Genomic DNA, 14,255 nt, shown 5'->3' on the forward strand with positions numbered 1-14,255 from the left:
GCATAGAGTAGTTGGAACCTTAAGTGGTGACTAGGTTGGTCAAATTCAAAGGGAATCAGATCCCTGCAGCCACATGTTGATAACAAAAAAATGACAAATCATTATCATGTATATTTGTTTTGATAAACATTTCCCAATTCTATTTTAAATGGGAAACTAAAATCTCCTCCCCTCCTTGTGTCTGAGAGACAGCATGTTAGCTGGGATAGGGAGCCTATATGTCAGAAAGAAAACAAGAAGAAATGTAAAGGACACAACGGAAATGGTTCTTGTCGACTCTCCTTCCCTTCAGGTCAGACTTCAGACTGCATTGACTTTTACAGCCTTGGCTTCTGACCTAGAGGACCAAACCTGAAAATTGTGCCATGCCAGGGGTTGCTGCAAAGAGATGAAGAAACAGTATCAGAAAAACTCATGGATTTGGGGGGAGCAGGAGAGCCTCAAAAATCATTTGGTCTAACAGGTATTATCTCTCCAAACCTCTTCTATAAGCTCTTATGGAGTATTTTCTTGAAAACCCTCTAATGATAGAGGACTCATTAACTACTCAAAATCTAGAAGTTAAATGACTCCCCTAGGATGAATGGCAATGCTACAACTTACACCCAAGTTTTCTGACTCAAAATCCAGAGTTGCCTCTATCCCAACACTTTGTGAGTTATCATTAATAAACCTGAATTAAACACTTATTATGCACAACACTGTACAAGATGCTGAGATTAAAAAGAAAATGTCTCAGTACTTAAGGAGTTTACATTGTCTCAGGGAATATATATATGTTTCCCAGGTGTGGACCCAACATGGTGACCACACACCTCTAATGTGTCTTTACATTGGAAGGTCTAAAAGGATTTTTAAGAGTTGGGGAAGGAAGAAGGAGTGGGAAGAGTTCAACTAATGTCTTTATCACATGACTACAACCCAATACATTCTGGGTACTCAGGGTAAGTATGATGAGGGGAAAAAAATCAATTCCTTCCACTCACCACCATCACTCCTTTGCTTCCATCAGTATGCTCCCTGTTTACACAAAATAAGTTACAATGACACAACAGACTTTTTCAAAAATAAAATTTTATTATCTTTTGTTTTCACATTGACTAAATTTTCCCTTTCATTCCTCCCCCTCTTTCCCAGAGAGACATCATTGACTCAAATATAATGCATTTACCTAATAAGACAAAGGATAATCATTACATTTATTCAATAAAAGATAAAAGTGGAAAAAATAAAATTGTACATCCATAAACCTGAATTGTACTCTTATCCCAATGTACTTATCCAGACAGTGGGCACACATTTATGAAACTTAGCAGAAAGCCACATGAATAGGAAAACCTATGCACCTGGCATGGCCCTGGACGGCAGATCTTGATGACCCTGATCTCTTTATAGAACAGTCTTCACCAAACATCACTGTTAGGCTAAAATGATTTCTTGGCCATTCTCAGGTCACTAAAGCAGCATCAGGCTCTTTTAACACAACCACTCTTAGCAGGATGCCGAGAAAGTGTTACACTCTTTTGGCAAAGTATATCAACATAATTCAAAACAAGTACAAAGCCAGGCTTACTCCTTTATCTTCTCCTTAGAGAGCAATGAAAGGTAGTGCAGTCACCCCCAGAGAAGTTTCCCTTCTCACAAACTGTTGAAAGCAATAAAAAGAAATAAGGCAGATTTTCAAATAAGCAGAGGGCCCTACATTTCTCCAATTAGTTTTAGAAGGTACAAAGCTGATCTGGTTTCAATCCTTTCTTAACACAGTCTTTCTCCACCCAATCAGCTCTCAGAAAATGAACCCCTCTCATCCAATCACCAAGATTCCCAGCAAAATAATTTCAGTCAGCTTGATAAATCAGCTCCTATCAAATCCTGTAGTCTGTCTTGTGCAAGTAGCTTCTGTATCTTTTTTCACTAAGACCTCACATTCAGCTTCTTCTCCTGCTTCAGTCTTTTTTTTTCCTGGTCAACTTCTGTATGACACTTCATTTTAGAACCCTTTTGTTTTAAGTGTCATAAGCTATGATGTGAAAAAAATACATATGTATTGATACATAGGTATGATCCCAATCGTTTAGCACATTTATGGTCCTTCACATTTTCTCTTCTTTCTTCTTTGTATTTTTGGTGCCTCAGGATGAGTGGTACCTGTAATTTTTTTCTTTTTCTTTTATCTCCTTAGTATTGTCTCTGCCAGGAAGATTGTGTAACAGATGCCCTTTGTTGTTGTTCAGTCATTTCCCATAGTCCCCCAAATAGTGATTTCATTTATAGTTTGATTTATAGTCAATAAATAAATAAACATTCATTTAGCACCAGAAACTGTACTAAGGTCTAGGGATACAAAGAAAAATCTCTGCCTTAAGGAGCTCACTGTCTAACATGAGAAGACAATACATCAAAGAGTAAGGGAGCCCACTATGGAGAACTGATGTTATAGAACATCAATTTGCAGTGGACACATTCAGCATAGCGCCATGATTTTCTCCCATTTTGTTCAGCAGCACCTATTTGGGAGCAAAAACATTAGAGGGTGGGAGACATCCAAGGTAGATTGAATATCAGATATATAGCTTTCAAAACTCTCCAGTCACATGCAATTTGCATCTTTTGGACATAGGTCCTCTGTGACCCTTGTTTCTGCCTTGGCTTAGTGAATAGGTCTTAAGATCCTTTCCCCTTCCAGGAGAAATCAAGCAAGGTCTCCCCTTTTTTCTCTGAGATTTGGATAACTCTTTCCCAGAAAACATTTGGAGGTATAGCATAAGAGAAGTGAAACTCTTTCTGTGATGAATGAGGATTTATTTGGGAAAAAAGATATCCTTCAGGTCATCGGTATCAAAGGGGAATCCCAGACTTAGAAGACTACACACCAACATTATTTTGTGTTGTATTTTTATTTTTTAAACATTTTTTAATTATTTTAATCTAGATCTGAGTCTTGCCAGTGGGCAATGAGTTTGACTTCTCTGAGCTCCTACTAACTTGATGTTATCATTCTGAGGCCTAGGATGGGCCCCCTGAGGAAAGATTTAATCCCTGTGGAAGAAGAAAAGAGATTTTTCCCATAAGACCCAAGGGGGGGGGCAGCTAGGTGGTGCAGTGGATAAAGCACCGGCCTTGGAATCAGGAGTACCTGGGTTCAAATCCGGTCTCAGACACTTAATAATGACCTAGCTGTGTGGCCTTGGGCAAGCCACTTAACCCCATTTGCCTTGAAAAAACTTTTTTAAAAAGACCCTAAAGGGGGGGAAAGAAGGGATGTCCTGCCTCTAATGTGATTCTGAAGTAGGAAGAGGATGTTTTGGTGGGTGACACATTGGAGGTAGAGGGTGGAGGTGAATGGGTGGAGGTAGAGGGAAAACCCTAAGGATCAACTGAGATTCCAAGAGATTTGTATGCAAAGAGGCTTAGATGCCCTGTTAGCCACTTGACTATAGACATCAGGTGTTGAAAAAGTAGTTATTGTGGGCCAAGTGGCATCACCTGTGTTGGGGCTGTGCTCAGGCTCACAGTCACTATCATGCATCAGGAGACCTGAGGAGAATCCTATGGACTCAGTTGGCAAGATCTGAGTCCTGAGCCTTCTGATGGAAAGAAGGAAGGAACACCCAAGGACCAGCACATCTGTCCTTCACATTTTTTTTCTTCTTGGTGACCTCTGGGTTGAGTGGTACTTGTCAATTTTTCTTTTTCATTATCTCCTTAGTATTACCTATACAAGGAGGATCCAGTGTTGTTCATTTTTCAATCATGTCCTCCAACTCTTCCTGACCGCATTTGGGGTTTTCTTGACAAAGATACTAGAAGGGGGCAGCTAGGTGGCGCAGTGGATAGAGCACTGGCCCTGGAGTCAGGAGGACCTGAATTCAAATCCAGTCTCAGACACTTCATAATTACCTAACTGTGTGGCCTTGGGCAAGCCACTTAACCCTATTGCCTTGCAAAAACCTAAAAAAAAAATGACAAAGATACTAGTTGGCATGTTCTTCTCCAGCTCATTTTCCAGATGAGGAAACTGAGGTAAACAGGGTAAAGGGATTAGCCCAAGGCCATATAGATGATAAGTATCTGAGGTCAAATTTGAACTCAATTCCGGATTTCAGGCCTCCACATTCTCCACAGTGCCCCCGAGTGGCCTAAATGTGCTAACAGCATTTAAATGGTGAAAGATCCTCTAGAATAGAGGCGTCAAATACAAGACTCCAGTGCAGCCAAAACCTGATTGAAGTCTAAGTGATTAAGATTTAACAAAATAAATAACATATAATGAAACATAGATAACATTACATTTTAAAATCAGGTCAATATGCAACTTGTATGTGATTTAGTGGCCATTTCTATCTGAGTTGGGACCACTGGTCTCCAAGAGCTTGTTATTATGGAGTGACAAGTACCCAGATTGACTGCCACCTCTCAGGGTTCTCCCACTCCCATGGGTCAAGCAAGCTTATCCCTAAGGGACAATGAAACTGGTGCTTGATTGACCCAGGGGTGGGACAAGCTCAAACTGTGCCTCCCCTATTTAGTTTCTGAAGATACTGGGAAGTATCCTGGATACATGGGGCCATAAGAAGGTCCACCACATGGGGGGGCTGAGGCTGAAGCATTTCAGATTCAGTTTATATCCCAAGACCACTCCTTTTCTGCTAATATATTGGTATAAGGAGAAGCCTAACCCATATCTGAAAGCAGAAATGAGCAAAGCAAATCCCATGTTCCTTATCTCCCTAACCCCAAGCCTTCCAACGGTCAGCTCCAGCTACCAGAGTTCTCCCTTCCCCTCCTATCCCACTTCCATGCTGGTCTTTTTGTATATCCCAGCTCTTAGCTCTTGATAAATGCTGGTTGATTATGCTTGAACCTCTGTCTATAACCTCTCTGCCAAGACAGGCAAGAGAAGTTTGATTCATCATTGGTCCTCGGGTGTGGAATTAGGTCTAGAATGGGTCAGAATTCTGACATCTGGCCCAGTTGCTTTCCTTTATAGGAGTCAAATGAAATGTTCTCTTGGTTTTGTGCATCATCAGTTCATACAAATTTCCCCAGGTTTCTTTGAATCCATCTCTTTCATCATTTCTTATGATTCACTCAAGGCTGACCATGTAGGATGGGTTCTGCCCTTCCACCAGAGTCCTGCTCTCACCCTGGTTTGTGCACCCTATTTCTAGGATGCCTTCAAGATACAAGAATAGAACCTCCAGGGAACCTTCTTGTTGCCTATAATTTGTGTATTTATAAATAGACATTGAGAGCCATGGACTTTACTGCTGGTCCCTTTCTAAGATTCTGTCTCCTGGGCTCTAAGGTCTCTCAAGGGTAATCCTTTCTACCTTGTCTCTCCTGTCTCTAGTTCCTGAACTTGGCAGGTGTTCTTAGCCTGTCTTTCCCTGCTTCTTTCCTTTTTCAATTTTCATGTGCTTTGAAGGTATCTACAGACTTAGTGTGTGCTTGTAGGATTAAGAATGGGCTGAATCAGCTTTCCTGCTTTCAGAAGGGTCAAAGACCTAAAGGGAAGACATTCTTTCTTTGACTGTGAACACTCTTGCTAGTTCAGGCCAAGTTCTCAAAGGGTTGGGTTGAGTTGGGTTGGGTTGGGATGAGTCCCACCTTTATCCCCACTGTTCAGAAATTTCACTCTCAGAGAGAAATGAAGGAAACAGTTGGACTTTGGGAATTCCCAATTTCCCTTTTACAAAGGCAACTGAAACGAATTCGTTTCTTATAAATTTATTACATAATAATAATATAATAATTAATAATAATATAAGAAACATAGATCTCTGTGGGGTGTATCACAACGTCAGGGTCAGGAGGCCCCGGGGCTGGAGAGGGGAGGAGAAATCTCCCCACTGAACTCCATACAAAAGACGGGGGTGAAACTGAACTGACCCTGTCAAGTTAAAAACCCAAAACGGAATGGAACCAAAAACCCACAGGTAGGTGTGTGTGTGTGTGTGTGTGTGTGTGTGTGTGTGTGTGTGTGCGCGTGCCGTGGTGTGTGTGAGACTGTATGAAGGGGACAGAGACTGGGTGAGTTCTGAGTGACTAAGAGACCTTAGGAGTCTCCGTAAGACTTCTGTGATCGGTGGGCAGGCTTTGCGGCCTTCGGTTGTATTACTTTGTGGTTCTGTGTAACTGTTTGTGGCTGTATCACTGTGGGGCAGAGAGGGGAGGGAAGAACAGTATGTGGACAGTGTGTGTGCGTGTGTGTGCGTGTGTGTGTGCGCCCCCAGAACAACCTCAGCACAGACCTGCGTGCCAGGCCCCTGGGGTGTGACATTTTCTATTTTCTTTTATTAAAAAAAAAAAAAGTTAGAAATACAAACAGAACCTTGTGAGTGACATGGACGGAGTTTAGTCCAGACCCCAACCCCCAGATTTAAAAACAGGTCCAAGAGGGCGCCCCCCCACCCCACAGACCCCAAAGGTCATTGCTGAGCATTAGAAGTCACAGTAAAGGGGCCATGGGGGAGGGGGGAGGGGAAGGGATGGAGAGGAGGGGGGAGGGGCATCTCACCATGGAAAACAGCCTCACAGATTCCCGGCGCCCTCCCCTGAGCCGAGGCAGAAGGCAGGCGGGGCGCCGGGCTCCGAGGCCTCCCCAGGGAGCCGCCTCCTCGTCCTGCTGGGAGCTGACGGGCCGCTGCCCCGAGGGGCCGGGCCTCGCCCCCCCACCAAAGCGCTCCTCCTCCCCACCCCGCACGGCTACCCGAGTCTTGGGGGAGCCCCGCAGGTCCTGGGCGAGGGGGCCCGGGCCCGGGCGCGCACCCACTCTCGCGCTTCCATTCACACCGTCAGCAGACCCCGCGGCCCGGGCCCGGCCTGGCAGGAGCCGGGCCCCAACAGCTTGCCGGTCTCTCTCACGCGCAGCTCCAGCCTCGCCCAAGCACAACCGCACGCACCCGGACCCCCGGACCCCCGGACCCCCGGACCCCCGGCCGCAGGCCCAGCCGCCCACGCTCCCCGAGCCCCCGCGACACACGTGCGCGCACACAGTCTCACCGAGGGGAGAGGGGAGGGGAGGGGGGGGGGCCTCTGGGGATCCGAGACCTTGGCAGCTGCGATGGGGGACGGGGCGGGCACCCCCTCCTCTGGTGACTGCTGGATCCGGAGGAGAGACCCTGGCGGGGGGGGGCGAGGGCGGAGACAGTGAAACGAGACTGAGAGGCGGGGCTTGGAGTGGGGACCCCGCGGGGGGCCCTGGGGAGGCTGGGGGTCCTCGCTGCCCCCCTTATTGGCTATTGTCTCCCAAGCCAGCCGCGGCCCCGAGTGTGCTGGGGGCGGAGCAGGATCGGAGGGCGCGAGGCCTCACTCGTCCTTTCCTGCAGCACCTGAAGGGGGTGGGGGGCGGCGCGCCGGGCCCGCTCAGCGGGGGGGCGGGGGGGGCGGCGGCGGAGCCCAGACCGGCTGGAGCGGCCCCGGCCCCCCCTCCCCCGCGCCGGGCCGGGCCCGGGCCCGGGCCGCAGGGGCGGGTGGCAGTGAGGCCGGGCCCCGCAAGGCGCTGCGAGGTGGAAGACGTGGCGGCCGCGGGCCGGGCGCGCCGGGCTCCGACCCGCCCGGCCCGGCCCGACGCGGCCGAGCCGGGCCGGGCCGGGCCGGGCCGGGGGTGGGGCGGGACAGAGACGCTTGTTCCTTTTCTCCTTCCAAATATAGAGCAGATTAAAAATATGCAAACCCGGGGGGAGGGGGGCCCTGCTCAGCCCCGCCCGGCCCCCGCATGCCGGGCCGCCCCGCCCCGCCCTTCAGGACCACGTGCTGGGGGAGGGGGGGCAGGGCAGGGGTCGGGGGCGATAAGCAATGTACAGGGCGACTCTCCGAGCAACGGCAAACAGGACGATTCATGCAACATTCCGGCCCCGGGGCCGCGACGCGGGCTGGGGGGGGAGGGGGGCGCTGGGGGGCGGGGGGCGGCAGAAGGAGGAGGAGGAGGAGGAGGAGGAGTGGTGAAAGGCAGCGGGGCCGGGCGGGGGGGGGGGGGGCGGGGGACCTGACCGCCGGCCGGGGCAGCGGCCTGTCCGCGGAGAGGCCGGCCCCCCGCGCCCCAGCTCGCGGCCCGACGAGGGGGGGGGGGCCCAGGGCGCGGGGCGGGCGGGGGCCCTGCCGGCAGGGCGCCCGGCGGGGTGGGCGGGGCCGGGGGCGCGCGGTCAGCTGTCCGCCAGCGCCTTGAGGGCGCGCTCGATGTTCATTCGATGGCCCACGCGCGTCACGCCCAGCTCCACGTAGTCGTCCTTGGTGAGCGCGGGCAGGTGCGCGCCCTCGATCTCGTGGTCCTCGAAGCGGTCCCGGTGCTCGCCCAGGTGGATGCTGTCCAGCCAGTCGCCCACGTCGAACTTGGTCCAGAGCTGCAGCGGCTTCTGCTGGAAGGGGCGGGTGGGGCCCGGGGTGGCGCCCAGGCCGGGCCCGGGCCCGGGGCCGGGCCCGGGAGGGCCGGGGGCCGGCGTGGGCGAAGGGGAGGGCGAGCGGCTCCGCGCGCTGACGCTGCGCACCACGAAGCGCACCTCTTTGGGCTCGTGGGGGATGGAGAGGCTGGACGACTTGAGGATGGTGGGGGGGGTGAGGCCGAAGGGCCGCCCCACGCCGCCCCCGGGCCCTGCGCCCAGCCCCTCGACGCGCTCCAGCGACGCCGGCTTCACGGGACTCGGTGTCCGGCGGGCCACGGGATAGCGGCTGCCGGGCCGGACGGTGTACGAGGCCCCGGGCCCCGGGGGCCCCACGCCGCTGCGCTGCTGGGGCTGCTGCTGGGGCTGGGGTGACGGCTGTTGCGAGATGGAGCTCAGCTCGCCGAGGCTGCTGAAGAGCCTGCGGGGAGGGAGAGGGTCAGGGTCAGGGCTGGGAGCAGGCTGGGGGGGGGGGGGGAGGGGACCGCACGGAATCCCCGGGGACCTGGGGCTCCCAGGGGCGGAGGAACACATGAAGGGGCTTCCAGAAACCTAGGCCGATGGCCGGGGGGGCTGTCACCTGGCGCCCCCCCCTCCCCTGTGCTCCTCAGGCCTAACAGGGTGGGCAGAAGAGAGAGCCCCGCGTCTCTCGCTCCCGCACCGTGGCCTGGGTTAGGAAGGAGACCTGGTGTCTAAAGGTGGGCTCCTGGGCTGCCCTCTGGAGGCCGCCAGACCCGCCCCTCTCTCCACTCCTGCTGCTGATTTCCCTCAGACTCTGACCCTGCAGACCCTCCAAGGCCTCCTGGACCTTGAGACCTACCTCGATCCTCACGGATTCCATCCCCCAGGCCCCGGAGCCCCGTGGACACTAACCCCTTAGGCAGTCCCTGGATGGTGGTTCCTAGAGCCCTGAGACCCAGCTGCCTTCCCGCAGGGACATGGGGGGGCTTGGATCGGATGGGGTTCTAGGGCAACAGACAGACACAGCGAACGCGGCGGCCCCAGCCCCCAAGGCGGACAGGAGGCGGCTGGGCACCATGGACAGCGGCCGCCTCACTTCTCCGCCTTCCCGGGGGAAAGGCTCGCCCGAGGCCTGCCCGCCCGCAGGTCCCCGGGGCCAAAGGCAAAGAGGTGAGGCAGCGCACACAGCGACCCCACAGCGCAGCGACCGAAGCCTCATGCAGCTCCCCCTGCGCCCCCGACCCCAAGCTGCGCCCCCCGCCCCGGCCCGGCCCGCGTGGAATGGTGAGAGGCGTGGGATGGGGCATGCTCACTTACACGGCCGGCGCTCGGGACCCACCGCCCATCTAGACAGAGCAGCCACATGCAGATGGGGCAAGAAGAAAGCAATGAGAGAGTGGGTTAGCCCGGTGGCCAGACATGGTCCCGCCCCCGCCCAGTCACAGCCCATGCCTGGACACGCCCCACATGCCCCGACAGACGGACAACACATGAGCCCGAGGAGCGTGGCCTGGGCCCTGGAGATGGGGGGACTAATGGGGCCAGGGAGAGTCTGAGGGCAGCGTTCATGGGTCTGAGCAGAGCAATCCGGGGATGGGCCGGCTCCCTCCCTCCCTCCCTCCCCCCCCCCCCCAGTCTTGCCACTGGTCTGATGGGAAGGGTGGGCTGGGGTCTTCCTAGGGGGATTATCCCTGGGGATAGCCTGACCAGGACCCTCCCCAGTCCTCCAAAGAACCTGACCCTCTCTTCTCCACTTCCACTCGGTTACCTTGCTGCCTTAGATCCCTTCTCTCCCTCCTTCTGACTCTCCTGACTCATGCCATTCCAGTCTTATTCAACACTCTGTGACCCCATTTGGGGTTTTCTTGGTAAAAAATATGGGAATGGAATCATTCTATTCTCTAGCTTATTTTACAGATGAGGGAACTAAGGCAAAGAGAGTTAAGTGTGGAGTGGCTAGGTGGTCTAATGGATAGAGCACCAGCCCTGAAGTCAGGAGTTCAAATCCAGCCTCAGACACTTAATCTGGCTGTGTGGCCTCGGGCAAGTCACTTAACCCCATTGCCTTGGGGGGGGGGGGGAGGTAAGTGATTTGCCCAGGGTCACATAGCTAGTGAGTGTCTGAAGCCAACTCAGGTCTTCCTGGTTCCCAGCTCTGGACTCTCTCTCCTCTGTGCCACCCAGGTGCCCTGCCATTCCATCCTATCCACCAGAAACTTCCATCACCAAATTATCTCTACTGTTCCTTATCTGCATCACTAAATCATCAGATATGAAGCAGTAAAGGACCCCAGAAATTGTCTAGTTCAACCTCTACATTTTCCAGACAAGGAAATTAAGGCTCAGGAGGAAAATGACTTGTCCAACAAAGAATAAGGGGCAGGAGCAGAATCAAAGCCCAACTTGATCCAGGAAAGGGCCCTGGAGTCTTATTCTCAGAATTAAAAGAATGATGAGCTAGCATTTAGCAAACAAAAAATAGCAATAGTGGGAAACAGCCTTGTCAGTTTTCTCATCTGCTTGCAACTGAAGTCAAAGACCTGTGTTTGAATGTCAACTTTAATATTTAGCCTCTGAGTGATCTGAAAGTCACTGCGCTTCCTTAGATTTCTTTCCTCATTAATAACATAAGGGGTTGTACTAGATGACCACTAGGAGTCCCTTGGAATTCTCAATCTAGCCTTGTGCTCCAAAATGATCCCTACCCTTCCTTATACATTAAATGCAGACTACAACACAGTGTGACAGGAGAAATGGTCCCCTTGGGCAATGGAACTCTTGGCCAAGAAAGGCAACCAACCAGGAGAACAGATGGAACATCCTCTTTGACCCTCTCTGCCCTTTGCCAATGTGTACTTGGGTGGGGGCTTTCACGCAAATGGCATGAATATAGAATCATTTCTTGATGCTCCCTGAAGAGAGATCGAGGAAACTAGATGGAGCCAGTGGATCAAAAGGAAACTTAGGGATCCAGGAAAAGAGGAAGAGAGGCAAAAAGGAAAGGTTATTAGTGAAACAAGCTGGATCCTGGGAAGCAAAGAGCTTACCTCTCACACCAACTTTCCTCTTCTCTCATCAAATTCAATCAACAAATACCGGCCTACTAGGTCCTAGGCACAAATTCCTTGACAAAGCTGTGAATCCTCTTGGCGCACATTTCCTCACTTGTTACTCTTCCAAATCCTCTGAAATCTGGCTTCTGACCTCATTATTCAAATGAAAATGCTCCTTCCAAATTACCTTCCTCTTCCCCCCTGCCCCCCACATCTTTTTTGCCAAACCAGATGGTCTTTTCCCAGTCTTCCTCCTTCAGGACCTCTCTGCTGCTTTTGACACTGCAGTCCAGCCTCTCCTGGATAGTCTGGTCTTTCTTGACTTGGGATGACTTGGGTCTCTCCATCCTCCTACTGGCCAACTGCTCCTCCTTGGTCTCCTTTGCTGGATCTTCAGCCACCCAAAATTCCATAACTAGGGGTCTCACCCAAGGCTCTTTTTCCCTCTTATGTAAAAGATTTCTTAACAGTTTTGTGTTATGAACCTCTTTAACAATCTTGTGAAGCATATGGATTTCTCTCAGAATCATGTTTTAAATCATTGAAAGAAAGCTAAATTTCCATCAAAAATTAGTGAAAATAGTGCTCGCTTCAGCAGCACATATACTAAAATTGGAACGATACGGAGATTAGCATGGCCCCTGCGCAAGGATGACACGCAAATTCATGAAGCTTTCCATATTAAAAAAAAAAATTAGTGAAAATAAAAATGCCATTTTTTCCTATTGAAGTTCATGGACCCCACTAAAATCTCTCCAGGGATCCCTTAGGAGGTCTTGGGCCCCTCCTTAAGAATACTTGTTCTATAGGGGCCCTAGGCCCCTCCCAACAGTTTTATTTAGCACCTCCATGAAGACAACTCCCAGGTCCACAAAACTCAGCTGTTCCTCCCCTTAAGCTCAGTTCCACATCACCAATCACCTTTCAGACTAGATAACCTAAATTCAACCTGAACAAGACAACTCATCATCTTCCCTCCAAAACCCACCCCTGTCCCTAACTTTCACGTTTGTGTCGAGTTTCCCCATCCTTTCAGTTATCCGCCTTTCTAACCTGTGTTGCTAACTATACATACAGCCACATTGCTTGGATGTACCCGCTTCGCACCACTCCCAGAGCCACACTGGCACTTCTCACTAAAGCCTTTTAAGTAGTGCTGCCACCTCAAAGTTTTTCCTACTTATCTATTCAGCACATAAGCTACCCAGAGGTAACCTTTTGTTGTTGTTTTTGCAATGCATTGTGGTTAAGGGACCTGCCCAAGGTCACACAGCTAGGTAATTATTAAATATCTGAGGTTGGATTTGAACTCAGGTGCTTCTGACTCCAGGGCCAGTGCTCTATCCACCCCAACACCTAGCCACTCCCCAGAGATAAAGCTAAAACATAGATCACATATCTCTATCTCTGTCTCTGTCTCTGTTCTCTCTCTCTCTCTCTCTCTCTCTCTCTCTCTCTCTCACACACACACACACACACACACACACACACACACACACACACCACACACAGTCACCTTTTTTTTTTTGCAGGTGCTGGGGAGAGAGTTGTTTGGAGGAACCACCACTGACCATCTGTAAATTCCCACAGGTCTCTCATCCTGAGTGGGCAAAAGGCTAGTTCACCAGGAACTGATCCACTATGAATATCTAGATTTGCATTCCTACCAGGCCCAGGGAATCTTTAAAAACCTTGAAATTAAGACTCAAAGGAAGCTTGAAGGACTGAACCAGGAGTGATTGATGACTTCCCCACTTCTCCTTATCCCCACTGCTATTCCCAGGCCAATACTAGGCCACCATCATCCAATGGCCTCTCCATCAAGAAAGCCTTGTGCAGATCCTGGTTATCTTCCTCAAGGAGTTGAACCTAGTCTGCCATCTGGTAGCATTCCACTCCATCTAAACTCCTACCCCCATCACCTTAATTGAGTATTGTACATTGTTGTTGATCATTGTGGGGTTGTTTAAACTCTCTTCTCTATAAGAGAACCTCCTACCTCTCTGACCACGAAGTACTGGTTTCCTTTGCTGGCTCATCAGCTATAATGATAGACATACCAAGAGTCCTGTTCTGGGCCCTCTTTTTTCACCCCACATTTTCTCAGTGACCTTGTCAACTCCCATGGTTTTAACAATTGTCTGTCTGCAATAACTCCAGATCTAGGAAACAACAGTTTCACCTGCTGGGTCACCCAATGTCCCAAAGTATCTCAGACTCCCCATGACCAAAACCAGAACACTTCATGACACTTCATGACTCTCTCCTGAATTTCCCTAGTCCTATCAAGGGTGCCAACCATTCCTTGAGTCACCTAGCTTCAGTCAATCTTGAGCCCACCCTGAAAATACAATTGCTAAGAAGTGTCAGTTTTGCCTTCATCATGTCTCTCGCTTGTGCACCACCCATCTTGCACCTCTATTTAAATACTTTGGAGAGGCAGTGTGGCAAAGTGGAGAGTGAGTCAGTTCAGAGCCAATAAGCTGAGGTCCTGCCTCTGACAACTCCTGGTTCTGTTCTGAATGTGTAACTCTGGGCAAATCACTGAACCCATACTCTAAGTACACTAAGCAACACTGAGTTGAACTGACCTTCATTGGTGAAAAAAGAAAAGTTCCCTTACCTGGGAACACCTTGGACCTATAAGATCAGAAGTCTAGCCTCAAAACAATTTCTGTGGATTTCTCATGCCCCAACTAGTTAGGACTGCTTCTGATGCATATACATGTTTACCAGAAACACACATTCTCAGAGCTTAGGAACAACTCAGGAAATCCAGTCCAGTCCAATCTACAGAGCTGAAATTTTCACTGAAATTTTTTTCTTTGGCAAGGAGAATGATCTCTACACTGGATATGAT

The 14,255-nt window shown here is 50.7% G+C and overlaps 1 protein-coding gene and 1 non-coding gene across 2 annotated transcripts in view; one reads left to right on the top strand and one right to left on the bottom strand.

Annotated features, from left to right (window-relative positions):
- Positions 1–8,079: 8,079 nt before the first annotated feature.
- Positions 8,080–14,255, bottom strand: part of SHANK3 (SH3 and multiple ankyrin repeat domains 3) — a 64,055-nt gene continuing 57,879 nt past the window's right edge. The window contains exon 23 of the mRNA XM_074227146.1: positions 8,080–8,802. Coding sequence (XP_074083247.1) covers positions 8,148–8,802 — 655 coding nt within the window. The 3' untranslated portion in view covers positions 8,080–8,147. The remainder of the gene's footprint in view (positions 8,803–14,255) is intronic.
- Positions 11,978–12,081, top strand: LOC141515662 (U6 spliceosomal RNA). The gene has a single exon (XR_012476422.1). It is a non-coding gene; the product is annotated as a U6 spliceosomal RNA (small nuclear RNA).

The sequence above is a fragment of the Macrotis lagotis genome, chromosome 2 (assembly GCF_037893015.1).
Source record: "Macrotis lagotis isolate mMagLag1 chromosome 2, bilby.v1.9.chrom.fasta, whole genome shotgun sequence".
Lineage (NCBI taxonomy): Eukaryota > Metazoa > Chordata > Mammalia > Peramelemorphia > Peramelidae > Macrotis > Macrotis lagotis.